Consider the following 27,964-nt stretch of genomic DNA (forward strand, 5'->3'; position numbering starts at 1 on the left):
TAAACTGCCCTGCAGTGACCAAATAGCTAAAGTTATTCCCAGTGCCTACATCCCAGCCTATATTATCCCAAGTTATATTATCCCTAAACATCTACCAACAAAATTCCGGGTATGGACAGTGCTCCTACACTGAATGGGCAAGGTGTGTTGGAGTCCTTCCCAACTTTTTTCCTGATGCTTTTTGCTTTAGTTCATTACTGGCTTGTGCTTCTACGTCTTTGACCTGTCTTTCATTTTGTTCCTGTCTGTATTTTTGTCATCAGTTGTCTCCTTTCATGGCTTATTTGCTCTCAAGTGTTTTTGGCAACTCCCCTGCCTAGTTTCAGTCACACAGGATGATGTTCTGCATCCATCACTCCAAGTGCAAAAGGGAGCAGAACACAGATCCTCATGGTATCCAGTAGACAAAAACCAGAGGGTTTGTCTGGTTTGTCTGATTTGGGTTGCGATCTGAAAGCCCATCCTGTGCCACCCCTACCATGGCAGGGACACCTCCCACTGTCCCAGGCTGCTCCAGCCTGGCCTTGGGCACCGCCAGGGATCCAGGGGCAGCCCCAGCTGCTCTGGGCACCTGTGCCAGGACCTGCCCACCCTCACTGTAGAAGTCTGCCTAATATCTGATCTAAATCTCTCCCCTTTCAGTTTAAATCCGTTTCCCCTCGTCCTGCTGCTAAAGGTGATGGCAGGGGGTGATGAGCTCATTCTGGGCCATGCAAGGGGCTCTGTGAGCACACAGAGCTCAGAGCAGGAGGCCAGCAGCTTCCAGAGGGTGGGATGGGTACACAGCATCATCCTCTGGGAAATGGGGATGGATGGAGGGAGCAGAACTGGGAGAACTGCTCAGTGTGAGCAGCTGGGGTGAATCAAAGTAGGGCTGGGGGAAGGACAAAGCACTGCCCAGAGCCATGGGGATGGGAGAGCACCGGGCAAAACGTGATGGTGACTTCAGGCTGGAGAGGAGAAGGCTCCGGCAGAGCTCAGAGCCCCTGGCAGGGCCTGGAGGGGCTCCAGGAGAGCTGCAGAGGGACTGGGGACAAGGCCTGCAGGGACAGGACACAGGGAATGGCTGGAAGCTGAAAGAAGGCAGATTTAGGTGGATATTGGGAAGGAATTCCTGGCTGTGAGGGTGGGCAGGCCCTGGCACAGGTGCCCAGAGCAGCTGTGGCTGCCCCTGGATCCCTGGCAGTGCCCAGGGCCAGGCTGGAGCAGCCGGGACGGTGGAAGGTGTCCCTGCCATGGCCGGGGCGGTGCCGGGCTGATCCGCGGGCCGGTGCCGGGCTGCGGTGAGCGCACGGCGGTGCCGTTCCCGATCCCGTTCCCGATCCCAGCGCCGCTCCCATCCGCGCTGCCGGCGCTGTGGCGGCCCGGGCGGGGCGCGGGGAGGGAGGGGCGGCGGTCACGTGTGGCCGCCCGGTTAAAGCGGCCGCGGGCGGCGGGAGCGGCACAATCACGGCTGGGGCGGCGAGCGGGGCCCGCCCGCTGCCCGCGGCCCCCGCTCCGTCCGCAGCGCCCCGGCCCGCACAGCCCCGCCAGCATGGCCGGGGCCATCATCGAGAACATGAGCACCCGCAAGCTCTGCATCGTCGGGGGCATCCTGCTCGTGCTCCAAGTCATCGCCTTCCTGGTGGGAGGGCTCATCGGTGAGTGCCGGGGGCCGCTGCCTTCCTCCTCCTCCTCCTCCTCCTGCCGCCGCTGCCCGCTTGTTTAGTGCTGGTTACAGTATCGCTGACTCGCTCCCATGATCTCATTATCCGCTTTTGTAGCCCAGCGATCCCGGCTCCGGGCCCTTTGTGCCCGTCCCGCGGCTGCTGCGGGGGGAGCCGGCCAAGGAAAAGTTTTTGTGTTGCTTTCTCTTTTTTTTTTTTTTTTTTTTTTTTTTTTTTGGCCTGGTTTCAGCCTGGACTTAAAGAAAGAGGGAAGTGGGAAAGCTTCAGTATGGCGACGGAACGCGCAGGGAGCTTCGCGTTTCAAAGTTGGCTTAGAAAATAATAATAATTTATTTTTTTAAAAGGATTTTTCCTCCCTTCTTGGCGCTGCACCTCCCCGTGCCTCGGCCTCCGAATCGGCCGCGGGAGGAAACCTCCCCCCTTGCCAGAACGGGAACGAACAACAACAACAACAAAAAATTATTTTAAAAATCTAGGGGAAAAGAAAAAAAAGAAAAGAAAAAGGGGAATGACTGGTGGGAGGGGGGGTCCCGACTCCGGGGTTTTTTTGGGACTCGCGCTTTGTCCGGGCTCGTTTCTGCGGGGATCCCCCCACTCCCTCCCGACCCCGTTCCAGGAGGGGTCCCTTCTCCTCCCTCCCACCTCCCGACCTCTGTCAGGACGGGTCCCCTCCTTCCAACCTCCCGATCCTCTTCCCAGAGGAGCCCACTCCGTTCCACCTCCCGCTCCTGCTGCAGGAGCTTCCCCCATTCCCGCTCGCCTCCCAGGAGAAGCTCAAACCCGCGTGGGCTCGGCCTGGGTTTGTTCCTGCCCGTGGAAACCCTCGTGGCTGCCCAGGGAGGGATTTCATCCCCGGCTCCCCTCGGCTCTGGGGTCCCCAGCCGCGCACCGGGCACTCCAAAGCCCAGATTGTGTTTGTCCCTGAGCATTCCCAAAGGCAGGAACTGGGACACAGCCCTGCGGCGAGGAGAGTTTTCCCTGGGGGATGGAAGGGGAAGATGGAGGCGAGCGAGTTTGGGGCAGTCCTGGGAGCTTTGTAAATTTTTTTTTTTTTTTTTTTTTTTTTTTTTTTACTAGAAAGCAGCTGAGTTGTGCGCCGGCTCCTTGGAATGATGGGCGCGTGGATGTGGCTGCTGTGGCCATTTCCAGGGTGGCAATGGTGCCGTTCTGTCCGGGAGGGTCTGTCCGGCCCCGCGGGGCATCCCCCGCTGCCTGGGGCAGGGCCGGCTCCCCGGGCCCAGCCCTTCCTCCCGGGCAGCATCCCTGCGGGGCTCTGCGGCTTTGCAGCGAGAATCGGGGGCAGATTCCCTCCGAAACTTTGTTGCGCTTCCTTGGGACGATAAAGTCGGGCTGTTCTCCCTGTTTGAGAGGGATTGGGGGAATAGCTCCGGCCGTTCCTCAGGAAGCAGACTCTGCTCCTCGTCCCGTCAGTGCTTTGCCTTCGTGGCCTTGAATTATCAGCCTCTAATAACCATAAAATTCCACTAAACATAATTTTGGAAAACTTTAGTTTCCCTCATTCTCTTACTTCCTCACCTCTGTCACAAGGGAGTTGCTGGCACATATTGACTAAAACTCATTTTTCCTGCTCTTGCAGGCCTGAAACCACATGGAGTTTATCAGCATTAGCTTTTTTCCTTCTTTTTTTTTTTTTTTTTTCTCTTTAAGAGCTGGTTCAAGAGCAGGTTACTGAACCCACTGCTGATTCCCGAGATAAAATGTCTTGGCCTGTGCTGTGCAGAGAAGCCAGACTTCATCTTAAAAGGGTTTTTCTAGCAGTTTCTTGCTGCTAAATTGAAATAGTTGCTTTTTCCAAAGGCTGGTGTGGCTCAGGAAGCTTTGTTTGTGCTGGCATCTGAGGACAGATGTGACAAACAGATGTTTATGGTTGGCTTTACAGGGAAAAGACAAATGTTTCTGCTCAATTTTGAAGAGATTCAGAGATCTAAGAACTCAAATTATGTTAGTTCAGTTTTCCAGCTGGTTTATGCCCTGCTTTATTGGCTGGTGCTGCTGCTGGGCATCCACCTTGGGCCCTCCCATCCAGAATGGGTCTCCCAGGTGGGGCTGGAAGCTGCTTGGACAGGTTGGATGGGCTGGGGCCAGCAGGGACAGGGATTTGGGGCTGAGTTCAATGCCCTGCACGGGCTCAGTCCCTCCATCCTGCTGGAATTCCTGCACAAGCTCAGTCACTCCATCCTGCTGGAGTAAATGCATCTTCTATCTGTGGCCAAGTCCTAGGGGGTGCTGCCCCAAAAGTTCTTTAATTCCTGGCAGTCCCCACTTTGATCTTCGCTCAGATCAAACTGCTCTAATCAATCATGCAAACTGTTCTTTCCTCTGCAGCTTTTACCCCTTCTGATGCATTTAAGGAGTTTAGAGGCTCATCCCTGAGCCAGCAGCTCCCAGCCAGCCTCCTGGGAGCTGCAAATCCAGGGATATCTGGTGCTTGCGAAACACTCAGTTCCATGTGTAACCTAGGTGTGGTCCCCAACATCTGGCAGGGTGGCACACGGCCTGGGAGGCTGAGCAGCTCTTCCCAAGATCCTGCCTTGTTCTGGGCTCCCTGTATCCCTGGAAAATCTGATCCAGGGGTTGGGCCTGACCCCTTGAGTGATTCCCAAGCCTGGGGTGTTTCCCCCAAGGAGATTCCTCGTGGTGACCGGCGGGTCGGTGGCCGGCGTTCCGAAGGGATCGGGGCCGTGCCAGGAGAGCTGCCAGTGCCACCCCAGAGCTGCTCCCAGGGGTGACACCAGGTGGGCTGGCGGCAGAGGTGGCGCTGACACAGTGGCCCCGCTCTGGTTTGATCCAGCGCACCCAACAGACACCAAAATCCGGTTATTTTGGTGTGCCCAGGTCTAGACAACCCAAAATACGTACACGAGTGGGACAGGGCTGCTCAGCCCAGCCAGCCTTTCCCCTCGCAGGCACTTAGGTCATGTTTCAAAACAATGACTAAGTGCTCTATTTTAACAGATCCCTCGTGCCAGTCCAAAATACCCAAATGCAGCACGTTGGTACCTGATACAACCACCACAAAGCTGGTTTTCCTCACATCAGGGGGTTTCTGCCACTGCTGGATCCCAGCTCGGTTTCGGGCAGTCAGTGTGTGGTGCCAGAGTTTTAATGCGACTTGCACATTTCCAACAGCTCTTTTATTTAGCAGCAGGAACCTTATCAGCTCTCAGGTGGGATTTGCTCGGAGCTGTCTGTTGGCAAAGCACAAGATGCACGCGGACGGCAGAAATTCCTGTGGCAGGAGGAAGCTCCTGTGCCAACAACTCCCTGGCAGGAACGTGCAGCCAGGTGGGGGTCAGGCTCTGCTCCCAGGGAACAAGGGGCAGGATGAGGGCAAACAGCCTCAAGCTGTGCCAGAGGAGCTTTAGGTTGGATATTTGGGAAAATTTCTTCATGGAAAAGGTTGTCCAGCCCTGCTGCAGGCTCTCCAGGGCAGTGGTGGAGTCCCCGTGCGTGGAGGGAGATTGCAAAACTCAAAAGGGAGCAAACACCCCAAAAGAGAATTTTATTGGGCTGTTCCTTTGCTGTGCTTTGGTAATGAACTGTTGGCTCCAGAAAGTGGGGCTGTCACTACTTGAAACCCCACAGGATTCCTGGTGTCTGCTCTCTTCGTGGAAAACATCTTGTTTAAAGGTCACGCTTCTGGGCTGTGTGTGATGTGTTCAGTTGGGATGCAGCAGTGGGAGACAGAACATGCTCCACAAAATTAATCCTAATGCAGCCTTGTCTCCACTATCCTGCTGTAAATGATGGCATGTGTGGATTACAGGAGAATGGGACCACCAGGAATGGTTTCTGTTATCGTTTGTGAGGAATGGGGCTGATGATAATTTACAGGCACGCCAGCATTCCCAGGAGCCCCTGCCTGCTCTGCCTTCCCTGGATCCAGTGTGGCTGTCCTGGGATGCCACCAGGCTTGTGACAGCCCTGGACAAGCCATGAGGGCAAACCTTGCCCCTCCAGTCCTGGGGCAGCGTTGGGTCTCTCAGGACAAGAGAGACCCCGAGGGGCTGGACATGTCCAGGGAAGGGAAAAGGGCTAGGAGAGGGTCTGGAGAATCCCCGAGGGAGCTGGGAAGGGGCTCAGCCTGGAGCAAAGGAGGCTCAGGGGGCCCTTGTGGCTCTGCACAGCTCCTGCCAGGAGGGGACAGCCGGGGGGTCGGGCTGTGCTCCAGGGAACAGGGACAGGAGCAGAGGGAATGGCCCAGGCTGGGCCAGGGCAGCTCAGGGTGGATATTGGGAATATTCCTCCTGGAAAGGTTCTCCAGCCCTGGCACAGCTGCCCAGGGCAGGGCTGAGTCCCCATCCCTGGAAGGGTTTCAATGCCCTGTGCATGTGGCACTTGGGGACATGGGACTGGGGTGGCCTTGGCAGTGCTGGGAACAGTTCAATTCCTGGCCTAAAAGGGCTTTTCCAGCCTAAACAATTCCATGATTCCACAGTTGGACCAGCTGCAGCTTCCACCTGGCTGTGCCTGATGCTGGGAATTTTGGCTGGGATGTTCCAGTGGAGGTCACCACAACTGCTCCAGGCCAAAGCTGAGCTGGGACACACTGGAGTCCTCCTGGCAGCTGCCAGGGTGGAAGTTGTGTGTGCAGAATCTGGATTTATGTGGGTTCAATGCCTCTTGGTTGTTCTGAAATAAAAGCTTCTGATTACAAATTGTCTTTCTCTGTAGGAAGCTGTTGGTGTCCCTTTCTAGTTGCCTTTTAATCCTGGAATTTATATATATATATAGTTATTTTATATTTATATAAAAAGAAAAAAAAAAAAACCACATTCTCTGTGCAGCAACATCCCAGCTTCAAAAACTTTTTTCAGGGAATTTTCAATGATTTATTTTATATGAGTTCTTCAAAAATCCCTTCCAACTTGAACTTCTGTGACTCCAAGGATGCTTTATCCCAAATCACAGATCCTTGGTTCAAACCAGCACAGGGAATGCAGAACTCTCTGTGGTCCAGGCAAACCCGGAGCAGGCTCACACCCAGGGAAGTGCTGCCAGTCCAGTGCCCACCCGTACACTGTACAAATTTAACTGATTGGAAAAGTGGAGGGATTTATTTAGCACATGAGTCCTCTGGGCTGAGGAGATGGATTAAGGAGGTGCAGGTTCACTGCTCCCTTCCCTGGCTTAGGCTGGAAAAAACAGAATTGTTGTGACTGGAGGAGCTCAAACTTCCTTGTGTGTCTGGCCCGGAGAGATAATGAGTCATGTGTGGCCATGGCTGAGCAGCTCTCCACAATCCCAGCTCATTATCTAAATGTCTGATTTGGCTCCTGAGCCCTCAGTTTCCAGGATTTCATTTTCTTTCCTGGGATTTCATTACCTTCCTCAGGCTGAGCTGATCTTTTGACAGGGAAAGCGCTCGGATTTCCAAGGTATGGATAGGAAAGAGTGTTTCAGGCTGGGGATAAAGAACATTTTTGTGTGCCTGACTTCCTTTCATGCAGGGCCTCTCCAGGAGCTGGTCGGTGCTCCGTGGCCGTGAATGCCAATGGATCCTGTGTATAGACACATTCCTGCAGTGCTGCAGCCTTGGCAGAGGCGCTGGGAGCCCAGGAGAAAGCAGACACGAAAGGTCATGTCTGTTTAGTTTAGGTCTGCTCAATTCCTCTTTTGAAGAGCTGTAACTGTAGCTGAATGGGCAAAAGTGCCCGAAACGGAGAGTTCCCAGGCAGGAATGGCAGTGCTGGGCCTGAGGAGCTGGGAATCCTCGGCAGTGCTGGGTTTTTCTCTTTTCACAGCTGCATCGCTTCCAAACCCAAACCTGGGAGAGCTCAGGTGACAAGGTCACTCCTCCTGCTGCTCCCCCTCTGTTGATTTAAATGTGACCTGAGCACTTCCCAAGCAGTGCTCCTGCTGCCTCCCTGCCCTTTGAGAGGGAAAACCTCCACACAGGAAGCCTTTTCCTTGGTAAATAACACTTGTGGCCTTTGAAGTTCCTGATAGCCTGGGAAAGCCTTTGAAGGCTCAAGGTGTCCAGTGGGGAAGGGCCTGGCTCGGCCCATTCACATGGAGATGAAATTCCTCACATATCTGAGCAGGGCAGTTTCCAAGGTATCTTATCTTGGGGAGTGTCAGCTCAGGAGAAAAGCTGCTGGAGAACAACAGCTCTTCCTGCTCCTTGGGATCTGTGTGCAGGGATTTCATACCTTGGCTGGGAGTTGCAGGAAATGCATCTCATCCCACTTGAAAACTGACTTGGAAGAAGATCAGGCTCTCTGTGGCAATTAGTAAATGTCTTGCCTTTTTTTTCTTTTTCTTCTTTTAAATATGTTTGAATATCCATTTCTGAATTTAGTGAGCTCAACTCGTGCTCGCCTCATTTGTATTCGTTGCTGCTGTTGAATATGGATGTGAATCATGGAGATCATTCATTCGGTTCTCCCAGCAAGTTGTGCCTCATCAGATTTCCCTGCTTTGTGACTTGCCTGGGGCTGGGGGAATAATTCCTTATCTCTGTTCCCCAGGAGCCCTTTGGCTGCTTATCAGGGAGCTGGGAATCCCCTGCTCCCTCAGTTCTGGGGGGTGTGGGCAAAGCTGCTCCTGCAGCTCCTTGGGAACTGATTTATTAGGAAAAAACCTTCAGTTCGTGCTGCTCTGAAGAGGCTTTGCTGGTAGCAAAGCTGCAAAAGTAGCACTGGAGAACAAACCTTGAGGAAAAACACAACCCCTGGGACATCAGAGTACCCAGCAATCTGTTACTGGATTGTGGAGCCACAGAATCCCAGGATGGTTTGGGCTGGATGGAGCTTGAATCCCATTTTATCCCACCCCTGCCATGGCTATCCCAGGCTGCTCCAAGCCCGTGCCTGTTCCAGGGATCCAGGGGCAGCCACAAAGTTTCTGATCTGCTCCAGCAAGCTTGGGTTTGATGGTTTGGACAGGTTCATTTTTGTGGTCTGAAAAAAAGGAGAAACCTGTAGTACTGATAAAATGTCTCTGAAACAACAGAAAAATGGGTGTTCAGCTGCAACAGGATATCTGGAAACTCCCACTGCAAATCAGGACGGAATTGGTGCCCCAGGGCTTTAAAGGATTTTGGTCTGGAAAAAACGTGAAGTCAAATAAACCTTTCCCAAGGGGAGTGGGCTTCCAGTAGGCAGTGGGGTTATTTAAATATACAATTATTCTGCATATAAAAGCTGCTGCAATGCTCCAGAAAGCTTTGTGAAATAAGAACCATCGAAGAAATAGTAATTAAAAGTCTCTGTGTCACTCAAATTTATTAAACTGGTGCCATCGAGGTCAGGAAACAGGGGGGCAGAAAAAATCATGCTGCAATAAATAGATATTTAAAATCCTGAGTGCATGTACGGTGTTAGGCAGGTTCTGGCTGTTCCAGTTGGAAAAGCTGGGTCTGTCCGTGATAAATTAGCTTGTTTATTCCTACCCTGCAGTCGCTTAGGGTAATGAAGCAGAAGCCCTTTGTGTGTGCTCGCTGGGAAGTGCTGGCTGGCTCCGAAGGGGGTAATTGAGTAGAAAAGCAGAATGCTCCCGGTGCCGGGAGAAGTTAAATCCCCCCGAGGTCAGGGGGATTCAGCCTTTAATCAGTGTGGACACAATGCAATTGAGAGTTTCCAAAGGGCTTGTTTATGGTGCTGGAGCAAGGGTCGGTGGTTAATGGGAGCGCTGGAGGTGCTGGGATGAGAAAGTGCAGGATGTGATTCCCAAGGTGAGGGCAGCTGGGGAGCTGAGACGGGCTGGAAGTCCTGGAACTTGAGGGCAGGAGGAAGGAGGTGTTTGAGGCTTCATCACAGGAGCTTTTTGAAGATCTGCTAGTTTATTGAAGTTAAAATACGGAGTGTTGGTGGCTCTTGCCCAAACCTAGGTGTACATAATATACCCTCCAAAAAATGCTACAAAATTGAGCTCACTTGTCTCAGTAATTTTTTTTTTTACCCAGATTTAAGTCTAAAACCAGAGAAGCGGTGTGGTTTTCTTTCTTTGGGGGCTAGCTCCTGAAGGAAGCCCCTTGGCCCTTGTTTTCTGCTGTCCTTGGTGGGATCAGGCCCTGAGCACCCTGCCCTGACCTCCTGGCTGAACAGAAAGGATGAAATTCTGTGCAGGTGTTGTTTCAGTCAGTGAGACACAGCTGAGGCGGCCCTGGCAGTCCATGGGAAGCCCTCCCTGGGCAGTGGTGGCCACACTGGTGAAGGTGTCCAGCTTTCCAAGTATTTGCTGTTAAAACCATTGCAGGGAGCAGCACGATCTGCTCTGCCCCTGTAATTTGGGATTTCTGCAGTGAGCTGGGCACCTTTGGAGGCCCAGCTGTAGGAGATGCAGAGGCAGAAATCTAGGGGAAATTTAGGTAAATAGATATTGGGAATTAGGAATTGTTCCCTGGGAGGGTGGGCAGGTCCTGGATCCCTGGCAGTGCCCAAGGCCATGCGGGACACTGGGGCTTGGAGCAGCCTGGGACAGTGGAAGGTGTCCCTGCCATGGCAGGGCTTTGGAATGAGACAAACTTTAAGGTCTGTTTCAGTCTGTGATCCTGTGGCAGTGCTGGCAGCTCCAGCACCTTCTGCCCATGGCTTTTGGCACTTGGCACTGCTGGTGTCCAGCCCCGGGGGCCGCTGCCTCCGGGGGGCTCCGGGCTGAGCCGGCTCCCGGAAAGCTGCACTGCCCCGGCTCCTGCCAAGCCTTCCTCTGGAAGCTCTGCTCTCCTCTTCCAGTGGTACCTGCATTCCTGCAGCTCTCGTGGCAGCAAGCAGCACGAGGCTGAAGCACGGTGCTGTGCACACAGAGCCGCTCAATCACTCAATTATTTCCAGGCTGACAGAGATCCTGGGATCCGTGGGGCTGCTGCACCCCCCGGGCCGGGGGCAGAGGGGCCGGGGCAGCCCTTGGCACCGCAGCGCAGCCCAAATCCCTGGGTGCGAGCTTTGTTTTGCATAGCACTTTGTAATGCTCTTGGCTGAGTTGGCTGCAGCTCCACAAAGCTTTTTTTTTCCACTTGGTTCGGCGCTCGCTTGGATTGAATGGGCCAGGAGCCAGATCAGTAATGGAAGCCAAGTGCCGACGTTTGTTTGGTGCGCGATTCCCGACGAGGAATATGTATAGTAATTGTCTCATGCTCCTCAAAGCTGTAACTTTGGCAGAGGGGAGGCTGCAGGGAGCGTGCCAAGTGTTTAAAATCATAATCAGGCAGTGATGAAAACATGTATTTATGGCTATAATGAGTTGCATCAAAGCAAGAAACGTTCGGCTTCTCTGTAGAGGGAACGCTGTCTCTTAATTCAGAAATGCCTTCGAAATCACCCAGAATGTGTCAGAGTTAAAGAGCTCAGAGAGCTCGGCTGAAATGCCTGGCTTACTTCACAGCAATATTCCTGATATTCCCTTCCAGCTGCAGTTCTAGCCGTGGTTACTGGGCTCTGCATCGAGGCACGGCGGAGGAATCAACATTTATTGCAGTGTTCTATGCACTATGGGCACGTCATGAGAGTTCTGTAACCCTGGACTTGCGGCTTCATTTGTGTTTGTTTGTTGAGTGCTTGGTTTTATTCTACTTTGCTGTTTCTCGAGGCAGTATTTAGCGTGGATATTGTGAAAGGTTTTTGCCCTAGAGAGTGCTGGGCACTGCCCAGATCCCCAGGAACGGGCACGGCCCCGAGGCTGCCAGAGCAGCTCCAGGAGGGTTTGGGCAGCGCTGCCAGGGATGCCCAGGGTGGGATTTGGGGTGTCTCTGCAGGGCCAGGGGTTGGATCAGTGATCCTTGTGAGTCCCTTCCAATTCAGGATATGTCCTGATTCTGGTGTCAAGAACTTGTTTGGGTTTGGGGTTGCTTTAATGTCTGGGTGTTGTGTGATTCCCAGGTGCAGCAAGGGTTTGGGATGCAGCAGTGCAGCAATGCATCCCAGGAGCTGTGATCCCTCTGGGAGCACTCCTGAATCCTTTCAGTGGGAAAAGCCCTCTAAGGTCAGCGAGTCCAAGCATTAACCCACCTCTCACGCCAGTCCCCTGGAGCCCACCCTTATCCCGGCATCCCTGTGCCTTTGGAGCTGGAAGAAACTCAGTGCTGTGAAAAAATGGAAAAAATGCATTTCATAAACATTTGGCTTTTGAGTAACTTCCTCCCGCCTGGCGTTGAGTCACCGCTCCCTGCCCGTGGGAAGCCGTGTGGATGTCACTCTGTGCCGAGGTGGCGCGCTGGGCAAGGTGCTCCACAGGGCTCCTGGCTGCCATCCCAAACGGCTCCAGAGCTGCTGGCATGATCCTGCTGTGCCCAAATTACAAGGGAGCCAGGGCTGAATCATCTGGGTGTAGCAGTGCGGGGCTGGGGGCAGCCAGCAGCCCTGGCTGGGAGGGTGAAGCTCACTCTGGGGTTGTTTTCCTCCTTGGAATGCTGGGAGTTTGTAGGGTGGTGTTATTGCTGCTGGAGTTTTGAGGAGGGCTGTGATCTGTTAGGGAAGTCATGCATGATCAGAATGAGGATGGAGACAACATGAAAATCACCTTCTGCAGAGTCTCACTTCCCATGCCACTCACTGTCCTGGAGGAAGATCTTCCTGCCCGAGGAGATGTGTGGCCTTGCATGGTGCAAATCCCTTTGGTAAATCCTGCCCTGCCATGCAGGACTACGAGGTTTGGGATTAGTTTATCCATCCAGGTTTCTCTGGGCACAGGCTTTCTGTGTGGATTTGCTTGAGTGAGCCCAGGAAAAGATTTCAGTAAATCAGGCTGATTTTGTGTGACCGAGGTATCCGAGACTGAACCAGCAGATCCCAGCTCTTCAATTAATCCTAATTTGATCCCACTACAAAGTCAGTAATACATCTGTGGATGTAATAAACTTAATTACTTGACTGTGAGATCAAAGAGCTGTGAAGGAGCAGCACTGGGTGCATTTGTTTTAAATTGCCTTCAAAGAGTCGAGCGGGGAGCTGTGAGTTTTGGTGGGGAAGCCGCTGTATCAGATGCTACAAGTGTGGTTCTCTTGCATTGCCAGCTCCCAGCCCCACGACAGCTGTTCCCTACATGTCCGTGAAGTGCATTGACGTGAGGAAGAACCACCACAAAACCAAGTGGCTGATGCCCTGGGGACCCAACCACTGCAAGAAGCTGAAGGACTTCGACGAGGCCGTGAGCCGGCAGATCGAGGCCAACGACATCGTGTTCGCCGTGCACATCCCGCTGCCCAGCAAGGAGATGAGCCCCTGGTTCCAGTTCATGCTCTTCATCATGCAGCTGGACATCGCCTTCAAGATGGACAACGACCTCAGTAAGTGACTGGCAGAGGGAGCTGCTGCCTGGCTCTTATTTCCCAGAGTGCCTACCCTAATGGGGTTTTTACCTCGTGCCGTGAGTTGCGTTGGTGCCACACAGTGAGGTGGTGCTGGAGCACTTCCTGAATCTGGGAATTGGTGATCCTGGAACGGTTTGAGTTGGGAGGGACCTCAAAGCCCATCCAGTGCCACCCCTACCATGGCAGGGACACCTCCCACTGTCCCAGGCTGCTCCAGCCTGGCCCTGGGCACTGCCAGGAATCCAGGGGCAGCCCCAGCTGCTCTGGGCACCCTGTGCCAGGGCCTGCCCACCCTCACAGCCAGGAATTCCTTCCCAATATCTAGCTTTAATTTCCCCTCTTTCAGTTTGAAACTTTACTAAGTAAATATACAACACCCTCCCTGACACACACAAAACACACAATTTCCCCCCAACTCAAAAACAGTCCTGCACTAAAACCTGCAAAATGATGTTGAGAGCAGCAAGGGCAAGACTGCTCTGGCCCTCCCTGGAAGGGAAGTTGTCCATGTGTTTGCATGTTTTAAAGTGTTTGGGGAAAATCCCTCTCTAACTGAAAGCTACAGTGAATAAACAATTTGCTTTCCAGGCTGGTTGGGCTGGGTGTGTGGAGCTCCAGCCTGGCTCTGGGGCTGGCTCCATGCTCAGGGATCCGTGGGGTGGAATCAGTTCAGGGAGTTGGTTGGGGTTAGGAGCTTTTTCAGCCATCTTTGTGTCCTTGACCCCCTCCTGCTCAGTGTGGAACTGTTCCTCCAGCTATTTATCCCAAAATCCCAGACCGGTTTGGGTTGGGAAGGACCTCAGAGCTCCAGTCTCACCCATTGCTATGGGCAGGGACACCTTCTACTATCCCAGGCTGCTCCAAGCCCATCCAACCTTCAGCACTTGCAGGGATGATTTAATGCATTATTGTTAAGATAAGTTAGAAATGAGATTGCAGAAAGCTTTCACTTGTGTTCTTATCCCTGTAATTATCTCTGAAATACAGAGAGAGCAGCTTTGTGCTTCTACGAAGGCCTCACCTCCTTCCACTTGGACAGATGATTGCATTAGGGAAACAGCTCTTTATTCCGAGGATTTTCAAGCTGAACCACCGTGCTGCAGTCAGGAGCTGGCTGAGCCCTTGGAGCAGGCTGCTGGAATGCTAATCCAGCCTCTGGCAGCATTTCTGCTGCAGGAGCAGAGCCTTTGCTTCGGCTTTGTGCCCTTCAGTGACTGAGTCCTGCACGGGTGGGAGGCTTGTTTTGAGATCTCAGAGCAGAACAGCTCATCCAGGGCCACCCCCTGGGTAATAACAAGGAGCTCTGGGGATTGTCCAACACTTTGTGTGGACACCAAGCTGAAGGCAGGTGTAAATTAAGTGTAGAATCTCAGGAGCAAGTAACACCTTTCTTGCTTGCTAGATTGTGTTGTAACAGCTCTTACAGAAATAAACAGAAGACTTGTTAAGCTGAATTAATTGCACTGGTGTGTCTGTCCCCTGCTGTTAAATGAAAGGGCCTCTTTGATCAGGTGGTTGGGATCAGCTCTTCGAAAGGGACAGCAATAAGGATGTGAAATAACCTCAGCTCTTCCTTTAAAGCAGCAATTCAAGTTTCTTCTCTCTGGGGCTCTGAGCCCTCCAGGCCTCCTCCTGCTGTGGCCGATGCCAGCGGGGGCTGGTGCCAAGCCAGGGCCACTCCTGGAAGGCACCACAGCTGCTGAAGCCTCTGGTCACTGTCCTGCAAACTGTCTTGGAGCTGCCTCAGATCATCCAGGAAAGCAGCACTGCTGGGAGCTGCACAGGATTGATCCTCCTGGAGAAGCTGCTGCCCGGGGCACATGCTGCTCTCCTGGCTCCTGTAGCTCCACTGCAGGGTCTGAAGGTGCTGTGCAGGGTCCTGGGCTCTGCCAGCTCCCCTTGGCCTTCACCAGGGAGGTTTCTGAGCAACTTCAAACTGTCTCCTGCTTTTTTCCTCCAAGGCCCTAGGTTGTCCTCTTCCCCTGCAATTCCTAAGCAAGGCCAAGGCACAGAGTAAACCTGCATTTGGTTTGTTCAGGGTGCTGGGTGCCAAAACCCTCCTGGGGCAGGGGCAGCTGGGCTGTGCCTGTTGGGAATTGTTGGTGACTCATGGCTGACTCCTCATCCACAGAGAGCTGCAGTCAGTCCTGTGTCAGCTCTCTTCCAGGACCTGTCAGCTCTCCTCATCCAGCCAGAAAGGGTTTTTCTGGGACAGAGGGGAAGGGCAGCCCTGGTAAGGTGCCCTGAGAGAGCCTGGCAGGGGCTGAGCCTCTGGAATACCCTGTGGGATCTCACCTTTCAGAGGAGCAACCAGCCCTAACACCTGCACCTCGGCAACTCCCTCTGGACTTCCAGTGGTTTTGAAACACAGATTTTTCAGAATGTACATGTTTAGAAGCTGAGCTGCTTCCCTGTGTTTGTCCTTCCCAGAAAGCTGGGAGAGACTCAGGCTGTTCCTCTGAGGAAGAGGCTATTTCTGTGCTGTCCCTTTCCTTTCTTGATGCATTGTGCACTCAATTATTAAAACCCCTTCCCAGAACTGGGAAAGGAGGGGGCTGGAGGAAGGAGATGGAGTTTCTGTGCAGCTGGAAAGCAACTGTGTACAGTGAGAGGGCAGAGTGCTGCAGCCTCCTTTTCTAATTCATCCAGCCTTGGGCTTTTTGGTAGGTTTTGTAATTTTAGGGAGCTGGTGAAGCATGGAAGTGTAATGGAAATAATTCCAGCATTTCTGCTTGCCTGCCATAGGCTTTTCCCCAGCCAGCTGTGTTAGTGTGCAGCTGGCACAGAGCCCCCTCCTGAAACAACTCCACTATTTTTAGGCCATTGTAATGTGAGTGAAGATATCCTGGGCAAGTATTGTCCTATAAAGTGATTCATGGAAAAGCTCCTGGGCAGTAAAATGCCAGTGGGAAAAATGACACTGGTGGTGTTTGGAGCAGGAGCAGGGAGTCCCTCACTGGGAGGGTCACAGAGCTCAGGGCTGGGAAACCTCCAGGAGGGTGTCTTGTCCTCTTTTGGGTAGGAAGGACCTCAGAGCCCATCCAGTGCCACCCCTGCCATGGCAGGGACACCTCCCACTGTCCCAGGTGCTCCAGCCTGGCCTTGGGCACTGCCAGGGATCCAGGGGCAGCCCCAGCTGCTCTGGGCACCCTGTGCCAGGGCCTGCCCACCCTGCCAGGGAAAGATTTATCCCTGATAAATCTGATCCTGCTCCCTCTCAGATTAATGCTGTGCAGGAAAAGGACACCCTCCCTTCCCCAGAAAATTGTCTATTCACCATCTGATTAATGGGAATAAGGCACGAATCTTTGTAAGATTTGGTTCTCTGTCACTGTCCTCATTTGTTCCTCAGGGACAATGGGAGTTGCTGATGGAAGGCTGGCGTAGGATTCTCATGGAATCATTTGGGTTGGAAAAGACCTCTAAGATGGAGTCCAACCACTAACACAGCTCTGCCATCAGTCTGCTGTGCTGAAATATAAGGATATATGGATATATCTGTATTTTATGTTGACAGCCCTGAAGGGTCTTTGCACAAAACTCATTTCCAAGGGGAGGTGTCACCCCAGCAGAGAGACTGATGGAATTCCAGAGGGAGCCTCTAATCCATTGGCCTGGAAAGGCACGCAGCAGTTCATCTTCTGCCTTCTGGTTTTCATACTCCATGGCAGCAGCAACATTTGGACTGCAAAGATGAAATACTGAAAGCTGTTTTTCTTGGATTTAGTCCCAAGCATTCCAGTTGGTTTTATGGCTTCTGAAATGGAGTTCATGGTTCTTTTTAGCCGGGCCAAGTTCAACCTTATGTTCCCATTTATCTGTTTTGCTGGTCTCCTAAACAGCGGATCTGAGATGGCAAATTCGTGTTTCATGGAAACCCAACTCCTGGCAGCTCTGGAAAGGGACTGCATGTGGATCTGGATGGCGCAGATCACGTGCACCAGAAAATGCTCTGAAAAATCCTGAAGCGTCCACATCAGATGCACAACCCAGCCACCTCCAAAGGGCGTAAAAATAGAACTGCCAACCACAGGTCCCATCCACGCCCCTTCCCATCCGGTGGGATGAGTGTGCCACCACGTATTCCCAACAAAAATATAGCTGAAAAGATGGGCTCTGGAGCCATCTCCCAATGCTTCTCCATGGCAGATGGTTCTGGAGCCATCTCCCAGTGCTTCTCCACTGTGGATGGTTCTGGAGCCATCTCCCAGTGCTTCTCCAAGGTGGATGGTTCTGGAGCCATCTCCCAGTGCTTCTCCAAGGTGGATGGTTCTGGAGCCATCTCCCAGTGCTTCTCCAAGGTGGGTGGTTCTGGAGCCATCTCCCAGTGCTTCTCCATGGCAGATGGTTCTGGAGCCATCTCCCAGTGCTTCTCCACGAGTTTCCTCTCCCAGTGCTTCTCCAAGGTGGGTGGTTCTGGAGCCATCTCCCAGTGCTTCTCCATGGCAGATGGTTCTGGAGCCATCTCCCAGTGCTTCTCCACGGCGGATGGTTCTGGAGCCATCTCCCAGTGCTTCTCCAAGGTGGATGGTTCTGGAGCTTTTCCAGCAGCTGTGGCTGTCAGAGTTTGGTGCCCTACAAAAGGAGGCTGGGCTGTAACATGCACATGCTCATTGTGGAGCATGTTCCTCATTCAGAGCCTTCCCTGGGATCTGTGCCTGGTAAACAGGAGGATTTTCCAGCTGGTGGAGCTGGTACAGACTTGCCTCAAGTTTTTAAACGTGTTGATGCTCCTTGGCAGCCTCAGCTGCTGCTCCAGTGCACAAACTCGCTCAGCTATGGCTCCTCAGTGAGCCTGTTCCAGCCTGCACGAGCCTGATCCAGCCTTGCTCCCTCCTGGCAGCGAGGACCCCCTGGCAGTGTCCTGCCAGGAGCACCTTTCCCAGCAGCTGTATCCCAGACTGTCACTGTGCACACGTCCAGGAGGGGACAAGCTGCTGGTGCCACAGGGATGTGTGACCTTGCCAGGCCATGAGCTCCATGTGTCGCTGGTGTGCAAGCTGGGCCATCTGCAGAGGCAGGGACAAGTCAGGGCAGGTGTGGAGGAGCAAGGGAGGGCTCTAAAATGTTCTGTAGGTGAGGAAGGGAGAGCTCCAAAACCCTTCTGTAGAACAACTGAACCTAAACAAGACTCATAGAAAACATCAGTGCTGCTGTGTGTGGCTGGTCCTGAGTTTTTTCCCAGCTAGGCCATCATAGCACAGCTTCAGTTCGTTAATTATCTTCATAAAGGAGCTTTGTGTCATGTTTTTTAATCACTCTGGGAACCTTCTGAGCCTCCTGTCTCCTTGCTGTTGCAGAGGAAAACGCAGAGATCACCCTGGATGTGTCGCTGGCCTATCGTGACGACATGTTCGATGACTGGGAGGAAATAGCACATGCCATAGAGATCAGGAAGCTGAAGTGCACCTTTGGCTCTCCAAAAGTAAGGAATGGGAATGACACTGGGGGTGGGGATGAGTGGGAAACCACAGAACCACAGAATCGCCCTTTCCATGAAAAAATTTTCCCCAATATCCAACCTAAACCTCCCCTGGCACGACCTGAGACCGTTTTCTCTTGTCCTGTCACTTTTTACCTGAGAGACAAAGCAAATTCCCCTCTGGCCCCCACCTCCTGCTAGGGAGCTGTACAGGGTTCATCTTGGAAGGCTCCCATTAAAGCCTGAAATGTGAACCCGTTTGAGGTCAAACCTTACCTACTCAGTGATCCCAAACAACCCAAAACGTGAGGAGAGGTGTCCCTCTCTCGGGTTCTCTGCTGTCAGAGTGATCCCCATGGTCAAAGGAAGAGTCAGAGTTCTTCAGTGCTGGTTCTCAACGTTATTATTTCTTATCTAAAACATTTTCTGTCTGGCCTGCCGAGATCTGTTCAGCAGGCCAGTCCGAGGCACGCTGCCCTCCCACGGGGCTGCTGCTGTCCTTTATACAAAAGCTACGTGTGCCATATTTACAGTTCTGTTCCAACACCCATCACCTGTGTCAGACAGTCAGCTTCTACTCTGAACCAATCTGAAAGTGCCAGCATCACCCAAACCATGGAGGCTGGGAAGAATAAAAAAGGACAGGGCATGCCCTGATTCCTCTGTCTTGGGACTTCAAACCTCCATTCTAAAATCCCCAAAATTCCATTTTTCACCCTGTGACAGCTACTATTGTGCTACTTAAACTTTTGTGACCTTTAATTCTTCATACAGAGTTGGTCATTTGCTCCATGGGCTAGGATCAAAACCTGACGTGTCTTTGGCTTCAAGCCAGGGTCTCAGAGCCCCCTGCCCGGGGCTCGGGCCATCCAGGGCAGCCAGAGGGGTGTCCTAAGTCCCGACATCCCCAGGCCCTGTCTCACACACAGGCTCTGGGTGCTCCCAGTGCTCCCAGTGGAGGGCTCTGCGCGGTGCTGCTGCCGGGGCTGAGGGCCGTGGTTCTGCTCCTGCCTTTGCAGACGGTGGAGTCCGAGGGCCGTCACTACGACTGCGACTTCCTGCCCTTCATGGAGATCGGCAGCGTGGCACACAAGTACTACCTCATCAACATCCGCCTGCCCGTCAACGACAGGAAGGGCATCAACGTGGGCATCGGCGAGATCAAGGACATCCGCCTCGTGGTGAGCCTCCTCTGCCTCCCGGCATCTGTGCCCGGGCTGCTGCAGCTCCTGCCCCAGCTCCCCTGCCTCCAGGGGAACTGTCCTCCTCCCTGGGAATGCCCTGCTCTTCTAGGAGCCCTCCTTAGGGCCTCCTCCTCTTCCCAAGGCTCTGAGCTCCCCGTGTCCTCTGCGTCCCACCGCAGTCTGCCTGGGATGCAGAGTCCTCCTTACGGACAGGAGCTGAGGAGGAACAGGAGGGTTCAGAGGGGGCCTGCTCTGCCCTGGAGTTGGCTGTGGCCATGTGTGGGAAGGCTGTCGGTGATCCTTGCTCTGCCCGCCCTCGAGGCTGGGTGAGCAGGGATGCTTTTCCCAGCTGGAGCCCTCCCACCGCGGCTGCGGCGGCTGCAGACAGCGGTGGGAGGACGCGTGGCTGGAGAAACACGTTAATGAGCCAATGCTCTTCCCACCAGGGCTGACTTGGCTGCACGAGGCTCTCGTTACTTGTCTGGGAGTGATTCTGCCAGCTTTTTCCATGCTGTGTCAGAATTCCCTCTCTCCCTCGCCATGGACGATGTGTCTGCTGGCGTTTGTTCTCAGGTCTTCTGGAACCTGCCCAGGTGGCCTGGGGGCTCAGTGGGCCCCCGTTCTCTGTCCATCATTGGCCAAACCATCGTTGGGATGCATTCCCACGTGTGTGCCTCTCCTGACACTCCGTGAGGGGAAGCACAGGGTGACGGTATCAAACCCTGTACCCTGGTTTTCCTCAGGGCATCCATCAAAACGGAGGCTTCACCAAGGTGTGGTTTGCCATGAAGACCTTCCTGACACCCAGCATTCTGATCATCATGGTGTGGTACTGGAGGAGGATCACGCTGATGACACGCGCCCCCGTCCTGCTGGAGAAGTGAGTAGGGGCCCGTGGTGGTCCAGGGGAGGTGGTCATTGCTCCCAGGCACAGCCCATGGTTGGGAGATAGAAATTGTCTCTTCTCCATCCCCTCCCTCCACCTAGGCACCCTGGGAGCTGGAGACCTCCACAGCTTCTCTTTTCTTTCCCCTGGAGTAAAAGGAGCTGCTCTGAGGAGCTCAGTCCTAGGGGGTTTGGGGGCAGGAGGTGACACTTCCCAAAAAGTGCTGGATTTCCTTCTGTTGCTCTCCACACACAGCTTTGGCTTTTGGGGCTCTGTCCTTCCCTCACACACTGGACAGAGGTGGTGTTTGTGCCTCTCTAGGGTCATCTTTGCTCTGGGAATTTCCATGACGTTCATTAACATCCCCGTGGAGTGGTTTTCCATCGGATTTGACTGGACTTGGATGCTGCTCTTCGGAGACATTCGACAGGGCATCTTCTATGCCATGCTGCTCTCGTTTTGGATCATCTTCTGTGGGGAGCACATGATGGTGGGTGCCACACCCGTGGGAAGGTGGTTTCCAGCCCTGCTTCCGGGAAAACCTGGCAGCTGCTGGCTGGAAATGATGCTGGGGGGACTTGGCCCAGCTGAGGGGATTTCAGGCTAACTTGCTTTTCCTTTTTCTCCTCCTCCCCGCCTGGCGCCCAGGACCAGAACGAGCGGAATCGGCTCTCGGGCTACTGGAAGCAGGTCGGACCCATCGCCGTGGGCTCCTTCTGCCTCTTCATCTTCGACATGTGTGAGAGGTGGGTGCAGCTGCACCGCCCAGGCCCGGCCATCCCGGAGCAGGGGCTGCCGGCCACCTCCTGCAGCAGGGACCAGCCGTTCAACCCATGGCTGGGTGCGCAGCCCCATCTCCCAGAGCCAGGGGAGGCTCCTGGAGTGCTCCCAAGTGTGCTGGCCGTGGAAACACGTCCCACCTCACCTTCTCCTCTCCCACGTGGCAAAGCAGCACAGCTGGCTTTTCCCTTGCAGAACCTTGGGGAAAGGTTCTTCCCCCAGAGGGTGCTGGGCACTGCACAGATCCCCAGGGAATGGGCATGGCCCCGAGGCTGCCAGAGCTCCAGGAGGACTGGGACAGTGCTCTCAGCCACAGGGTGGGATGGTTGGGGTGTCTGTGCAGGGCAGGAGCTGGATCAGTGATTCCTGTGGGTCCTTCCAATCAGGATGTTCCCTGATTCTGTGATTCCCAGGCTGCAGAGTGGGCAAGGGGCCCTCTGAGCCCTCTGACAGTTGCTGTTTTCTCTCCTCTCTGCAGGGGAGTGCAGCTCAAGAACCCCTTCTACAGCATCTGGACCACCGAGGTGGGCACGGAGCTGGCTGTATCCTTCCCCTGCTTCGTGGGAGAGGGAGGTGCTCCCTCCTGCCAGGTCCGTGGGAGGTGTGGGCAAACTCCCTGCTTTTGGGGGGCAGGGGCTGGCTCAGGCACTGCAGGAGATCACTGGGGAGCTGAATATGGGAATCACCTAGAAAGTGTTTTCTAGGTTTTCCTGTTAGTTTGTACCATTTTCCCTAGGTAATGCTTTCTAGGATATGGGTAATATTTTCTAGGATTTCCTGTTAGTTTGTACCATTTTCCCTTAACTTCCTGTGCACAGATGGCCTTTATTATAGTCGCAGGGATCTGCCTATGCCTCTATTTTCTTTTCCTGTGTTTCATGGTCTTCCAAGTGTTCAGAAACATCAGTGGGAAGCAGTCGAGCCTCCCTGCCATGAGCAAGGCTCGCCGCCTTCACTACGAGGTAAGGCTCCTCCTTGGGGCACAGATTCCTTGTTTTTAAAAGACATTTTGGACCTCAGAGTCTGTTCTGAGACCCTCTTTATCCATAATCTCCTCATACTTCCATTTCTCCTCCACAAATATTAATTTTTGTGTTTAATGGGAGGTTTTACTAAGACAGTCTGTTTTTTCACGGTATAAATTTGGATTTTTGGGGTCATCGTTTCCTTACGAAGTTGCTGGAGGGTCAAAGCACAGCACATTCCCCCATTATCCCCATTTTTAGCCCATGATTTTATATGTTTTTCTGTCCTACCTGATTTGCCTGCTGCCAAACCCGAGGAGCTCACTCTCAGTGCTTAACCTGCTTCTACAGGGGTGCAGATATTTATCCCCAAAGTCGTCCTGTTAAATTATGGTCACTTCTTCTTTAAACAAGTCATTATCACCCATCAGGAATGCACGTCAAAAATTAGAAAATTGGGCTTGAAAGAATTTGAAGCGGATACTGAGTGTTTTTCCCTCTAGCAGGAGGCACAGGGGTTCAGCTTGTGGTGCAGAGCTGCTGCTGCCACACTCCACACCCAAGCATCTGGGGAGCACAGATCTGGTGTGGAAGAGTTAAATTAATAGTCCTTTGTTGTCGTGGTGTGGCAGGGTAATTACGCAGACACTGACATTTCCACCTAAATTCCAGAACCAGGTTAAAAAAACCCACGCACTCACCCGAAACCAAAAGAATTTGTAAGTAAAAATGTAGAACCAGTGAAAGCAGGGGCGGTGGGCAGTGGGATTGCCAGCCAAGGAGTTCGTCTCGGAATCTCCGTTCCGTGCTAGCCAGCCGGGTTTTCCAGACGTTGGAATCGCTGCAGCTCCCTCCCAGCCGGGCTGGGGGTGAGGATGAGTGTGGTGAGACCCCGAGCCCACGCCGGGGCACCGACCCCACCACGTGTTTGTTTTACAAGAGCCGCGAGCTGTCGGGCCGTCCCCCCTGCAGCCCGGCGTGCCACCTCTTCCTCTTAATTAACTGCTGCTCAATCAGTCAGCGGGCAAATGTCATGGAAAGGCAGCGCTGTCCAGACGGGCCCACCCCGCGCGGAGCTTCCGGCAGGAGCGCAGACGTGTGGGGAGCAGAGGATATGGGCTGTGCTGAGCACGGCACGGGAGTGGGTGGAGGTTGTTTTGCTTTGGGGTTTCGTGGGTTGGACCCTTGTTTTATTTTTTATTTTTTATCCTCGTGTCTTGTCTATCCTAAAACCAAAAATGGGTTTTGTGGATTCCGTTAATGTGACCGGTGACATTTCTCTCTCAACAGGGGCTGATTTTTAGGTTCAAGTTCCTGATGCTCATCACCCTGGCCTGCGCAGCCATGACCGTCATCTTCTTCATCGTGAGCCAGGTGAGGGGTGGCTCTGGGCTCCCCGAGAGAGCCTCAGCCGCCGCTTCCCAGCCGCTCCCGACGCCGCTCGTGGCTGGTCAGACAGGACCGGCCTGTTCTGAGCACGTTTGATAACAAGCTGCTTTTGAAGAAGTTGTTTTGGTTTATTTGAAGCTCTGCCATGCAGTTGCTGAGGCTGGAGCTGGCACAGAGGCCCTCGGCTCCCGGGGAGCGTTGGGGCCGCGCCGTGCGGAAATCGGCCAAGGGGCTTTCGTCATTTCTGAGAGCTCAGAGAGAGGAAAATGTTCTGCTCACGCTGAAACACTCGGCTGGCTTTGTGTGCCCACGGAGATGTGACAGCATGCAACCTTCCCTGGGCTGACTGCAGCCCTGCTGTGCCCAGCAGTAGCTGTACCTGTTTGTCCTGAGCTCCGATGTCACCTCTGTACGAATGAGCTTTTATCACTGCTTGAGTCATGGAGTCACAGACTGGCTTGGGCTGGAAGGGACCTTAAAGCCCATCTCATGGGCAGGGACACCTTCCACTGTCCCAGGCTGCTCCAGCCCCAGAGTCCAGCCTGGACTTGGGCACTGCCAAGGATCCAGGGGCAGCCCCAGCTGCTCTGGGCACCTGTGCCAGGGCCTGCCCACCCTGCCAGGAACAATTCCTAATTCCCAATCTCCCATCCCACCCTGCCCTCTGGCAGTGGGAGCCATTCCTTGTGTCCTGTCCCTGCAGGCCTTGTCCCCAGTCCCTCTGCAGCTCTCCTGGAGCCCCTCCAGGCCCTGCCAGGGGCTCTGAGCTCTGCCTGGATCCTTCTCCTCTCCAGGTGAGCACCCCCAGCTCCCCCAGCCTGGCTCCATGGCAGAGAAGCTCCAGCCCTCAGAGCATCTCCGTGGCTCTCTTTTTAAGCTACTGTAGTTTTCTTCTTGGCCTTTATGTTGTTCTTTAACAGAAAGCAACATTGCAGCCTGAGCAGTCTGTGTTTCTTCAAGGAATATTAATATTGATGATATTTTCATGGATGTTGACAGCCCTCAGCGTGTGGCAGGTTGGTGCTGTCAGCCTGGCCCCTCCTCAGCCAGCCGTGCTCAGCACATCAATTCCCCCATTATTCACGCTGGTTTTCCTGCTATAAAAGGTCTATTTTTAGCAGGTGGATGTTTGGGATGTCAGCGGTGTCCCCAGGTAGTGCCCTTTGTGTGCCAATCTGTGCTGAGCACATGCTCGTGGCAGGGGTATCGCCGAGCGCAGCGGCTCGGTCACAGTAAATGAGACATCAGAGCTGAAGAAGTCCTGAGGGAATCACTTTGTCAGGAGCATTTTGTCCCTGCAGGCTGAGTCTGAAGAGGAGAATCCCAGCCTGACTTCTGCCTCGCTGAACCTGTTACACTCCATTTCCTCCATCTTGTCCAATTGATGCTGTTCTTACTGATGCACTCCAAGGCTGCGTCTGGACGGAGTTTGCTCTTCCTGATGGCCTGTCCTTGTCTGTTTTCCCTGGACAGGTGACAGAAGGCCACTGGAAGTGGGGGGACATCACGATCCAGGTGAACAGCGCCTTCTTCACCGGCATCTACGGAATGTGGAATCTCTACGTGTTCGCCCTCATGTTCCTGTACGCGCCATCCCACAAGAACTACGGCGAAGACCAGTCCAATGGTAAGTGTCCCCAAATGACCTGAGGGCTCTCGTGGGGACAGAGAGCTACAAAGTAGGGGGTGCCTTCTGTGCCTTTTTTTTTTTGGCCCAAGTGCACGCTCAGCGCCTTGAAAAGTTTTGCAAATGATGGTTTGGGCTTCCAAGCAGGCATTTGAATTAATGGCTGGGTTGGACAGGTTTGACTTTTAGCCAAGGCTGGCTGGAGCCTTCGGGGTGGTTTTTGTGCCTTTTAGCATTGCCCAGATGGAACTGCGTAGCTCAGATGGAGGAATGAGGAGCGGAGAAAATAGACCCTCCTGTCAGGAGCTGTGCAGAGCCAGATGGTTCTGCCTGAGCCTCCTTTGCTCCAGGCTGAGCCCCTTCCCAGCTCCCTCAGCCTCTCCTGGGGCTCCAGCCCCTTCCCCAGCTCCGTTCCCTTCTCTGGACATGCTATGGCCCCTCAATGTGTTTCTCGTGCTTCCATTTAAACAACTGTAAATAAAATAATTTATAGGAAAGTCACTGGTGCGTGGCTTAGGCAGCTGAGCGGCTGGAGGGACTAAAGTGGACCTTTTCCTTTGGAATAGTCCCGTATTTTATTGTGAGACCGCACTGATGGAACACCTTTGTTTCTCAGGTGACCTGGGGGTGAACAGCGGGGAGGAGCTGCAGCTCACCACCACCATCACCCACGTGGACGGGCCCACGGAGGTGTACAAGCTGGCTCGGAAGGAGGCTCAGGAGTGACACGGAGGTGCCTCAGCAGGGACCGGCCTGGCGTGGGGAGCAGAGGACACGCGAGTCCCTCTGGCTGGAGAGCCCTCCGGCCGCATCCGCTCCTCGAGCACCCCGTCCCTGGTGCGTTCACAGGGCAGCGACAGCGAGCAGAACATTTGTAACTCTTTACTATGGTGTAGTTATTCCTGGGGGGAGGGCTGTGTATATTGTGTTACACTCGGGCACGTAAAACCCTGCTGGAAGGGCACTGAGGTTGCAAAGTCGCAGGTCGGGACGTGGGGCCGGGGCAGAGCTGCCGTGGGGCTGGTTTGAGTTTGCTGGGTGTGCTGGTGCATAAAGCTGCTGCAGGGAGCTCAGGCAGGAGCACACGCTCCGTGCTCTGGGTTTGCTCCTGTGTGCAACTTACGCAAGGTGTTGGTTGCGGGGGAGAGCCTTGTTGTAAAAACATTTAATTCCACCACTGTACTGTACTGTACTGACCCTTGTCTGAGTCTTTGGGGCACCCTCCGTGGCTGGATGAAGCACAGCTGGGAGAGGAGTAGGCTGTTAGTCAGGCTTTAGTAGAAGCAGCGACTGCTTTCTCAGCAGGTTTTTCAGCTGTTTGCTGGATACAGGGAATGGCCAGCCTGCGTGCTGAGCTGAGTTGCAGGAGAACAGAGCACTCCTGACCCGAGTTCCCAGCTGGCTGATCCCACAGCCAGCTCCTCCCTGTTCTCAGTCCCTTTGGCTTCCCGTGCTTTTGTGGCTTCCTCCACCTTCCCCTTTTGTTACAGTGCATCCCTGGGAGCTGGGCAGCCTCGCTCTGTGCGCTGCCAGGCTGGAGCAGAGCTGGATTCTTCCAGGGATTATCGGACTTGAAAGGATCCGCTGGTCACGCACTAATGTGGATCTTTGCTTTCCCAGAGCAGACGCGGGCGCCGGGCTCGCTCAGCCCCGTGCTGGGAGGCCTTTGGCAAAGACAGGGGAGTGGGAACTGATCCGGGGTGGAGGCTTGAGCTGAACCCTGCTGGGCCCAGTTCAGAGGAGTGAACGGTGGGGAATGGTCTGCGCTGCTCAGGGCACACCTTCCATGGCCTGGAGCGCCCAGAGAGCCTCGTGAGAGTTCACTCATGGGGAGAAACGTCTGTGTTAACTGCTGGTACGTGTAACTCGCCCCCAGTTCCGGCCCTACCTGATAAGAATCTGCTGCTGCTGTGTGCTGCTGAAGCATTAGAGGGGAGGCAGAGAGGGGAAGCTCATTCCTGTCAGCCCAGGTACCGTCACAATTCCCGGTACCATAACAATCCCCACCCCAGAATTCATTCATTTACCCTCATCCATTTATTAAAGCTCAACACTAGGAAAAAAGGAGAGGGTGGCACCACAAGATCCCCTTGCATGGGTTTGATTGCTGGGCACCATCACATGGGGCACCTCCAGTCAGGATGTGTCACACCGGGCAGACCCCGCTGCCAAAGGCCTGCTCCCTGTGCATTCATTGCAGCTCCTACTGGATTTTCTTAAAGCAATTCTGTTTGTTGTGTTTGCCCTCCCCGGGATGCCCAGCTTCCCCTGCCCCGGAGGCAAAGCAGGTCCAAGCAGTGTTCCTACTGTAGTAGCTACTCCATTAGAAGTGAATTAAATCGACGCACATCCCTGTAACCCCGGAACGTTCCCAGCTGAACACTCGACTTTGCAACTTTACCATCCCTTTTCCCCCGGGTTCTTACGTGATATTTATGTTGTTCCCATAGCTGTGTCCGTGGGTTCTTTTCCAGCTTAGACTATAGCATTGCGTTTTGTAAAGGCTCCCCAGGAACGGGGAGCTGCAGCTTTCAAACCAAATTCTGTGTCAAACACTAACAATTTGTTTACGGGGCGCGTGTGCGTGCGTGTGTGGGTTTTTTTATTTCTTCATTCCTCAGCCCAACTCATATGTCTCGGAAGTAGTCCCTGGGTCTTATTAAAATATATCCTTTTTTTTTTTGTTTAGGTTGAGTTCAGTTTTTACAGAATGCTTTAAGCAACCTGGAAAACATGTAGTTTTGTTAATTTAAATAAAATATACAATATTGTGGA

At 53.6% G+C, this 27,964-nt stretch overlaps 1 protein-coding gene across 1 annotated transcript; it reads left to right on the forward strand.

Annotated features, from left to right (window-relative positions):
• The first annotated feature begins 1,413 nt into the window (after nucleotides 1-1,413).
• WLS (Wnt ligand secretion mediator) lies at nucleotides 1,414-27,964 on the forward strand. The gene is made up of 12 exons (XM_038144811.1): nucleotides 1,414-1,640; nucleotides 12,640-12,912; nucleotides 18,237-18,361; nucleotides 19,378-19,539; nucleotides 20,286-20,422; nucleotides 20,750-20,918; nucleotides 21,077-21,174; nucleotides 21,687-21,750; nucleotides 22,027-22,170; nucleotides 23,464-23,547; nucleotides 25,036-25,189; nucleotides 25,806-27,964. Exons 1-12 carry the CDS (start codon nucleotides 1,535-1,537, stop codon nucleotides 25,913-25,915), a joined length of 1,626 nt encoding a protein of 541 aa, XP_038000739.1. The 5' UTR covers nucleotides 1,414-1,534; the 3' UTR covers nucleotides 25,916-27,964.

This window comes from Motacilla alba, chromosome 8 (assembly GCF_015832195.1).
Source record: "Motacilla alba alba isolate MOTALB_02 chromosome 8, Motacilla_alba_V1.0_pri, whole genome shotgun sequence".
NCBI lineage: Eukaryota > Metazoa > Chordata > Aves > Passeriformes > Motacillidae > Motacilla > Motacilla alba.

Excerpts from the sequence above, each read along its gene's own strand:
- WLS (XM_038144811.1), top strand. The coding sequence starts at position 1,535 with ATGGCCGGGGCCATCATCGAGAACATGAGCACCCGCAAGCTCTGCATC. Across the intron at positions 22,171-23,463 it reads CTCGCCGCCTTCACTACGAG|GGGCTGATTTTTAGGTTCAA; the intron begins GTAAGGCTCCTC and ends CTCTCTCAACAG. Across the intron at positions 25,190-25,805 it reads CGGCGAAGACCAGTCCAATG|GTGACCTGGGGGTGAACAGC; the intron begins GTAAGTGTCCCC and ends TTTGTTTCTCAG.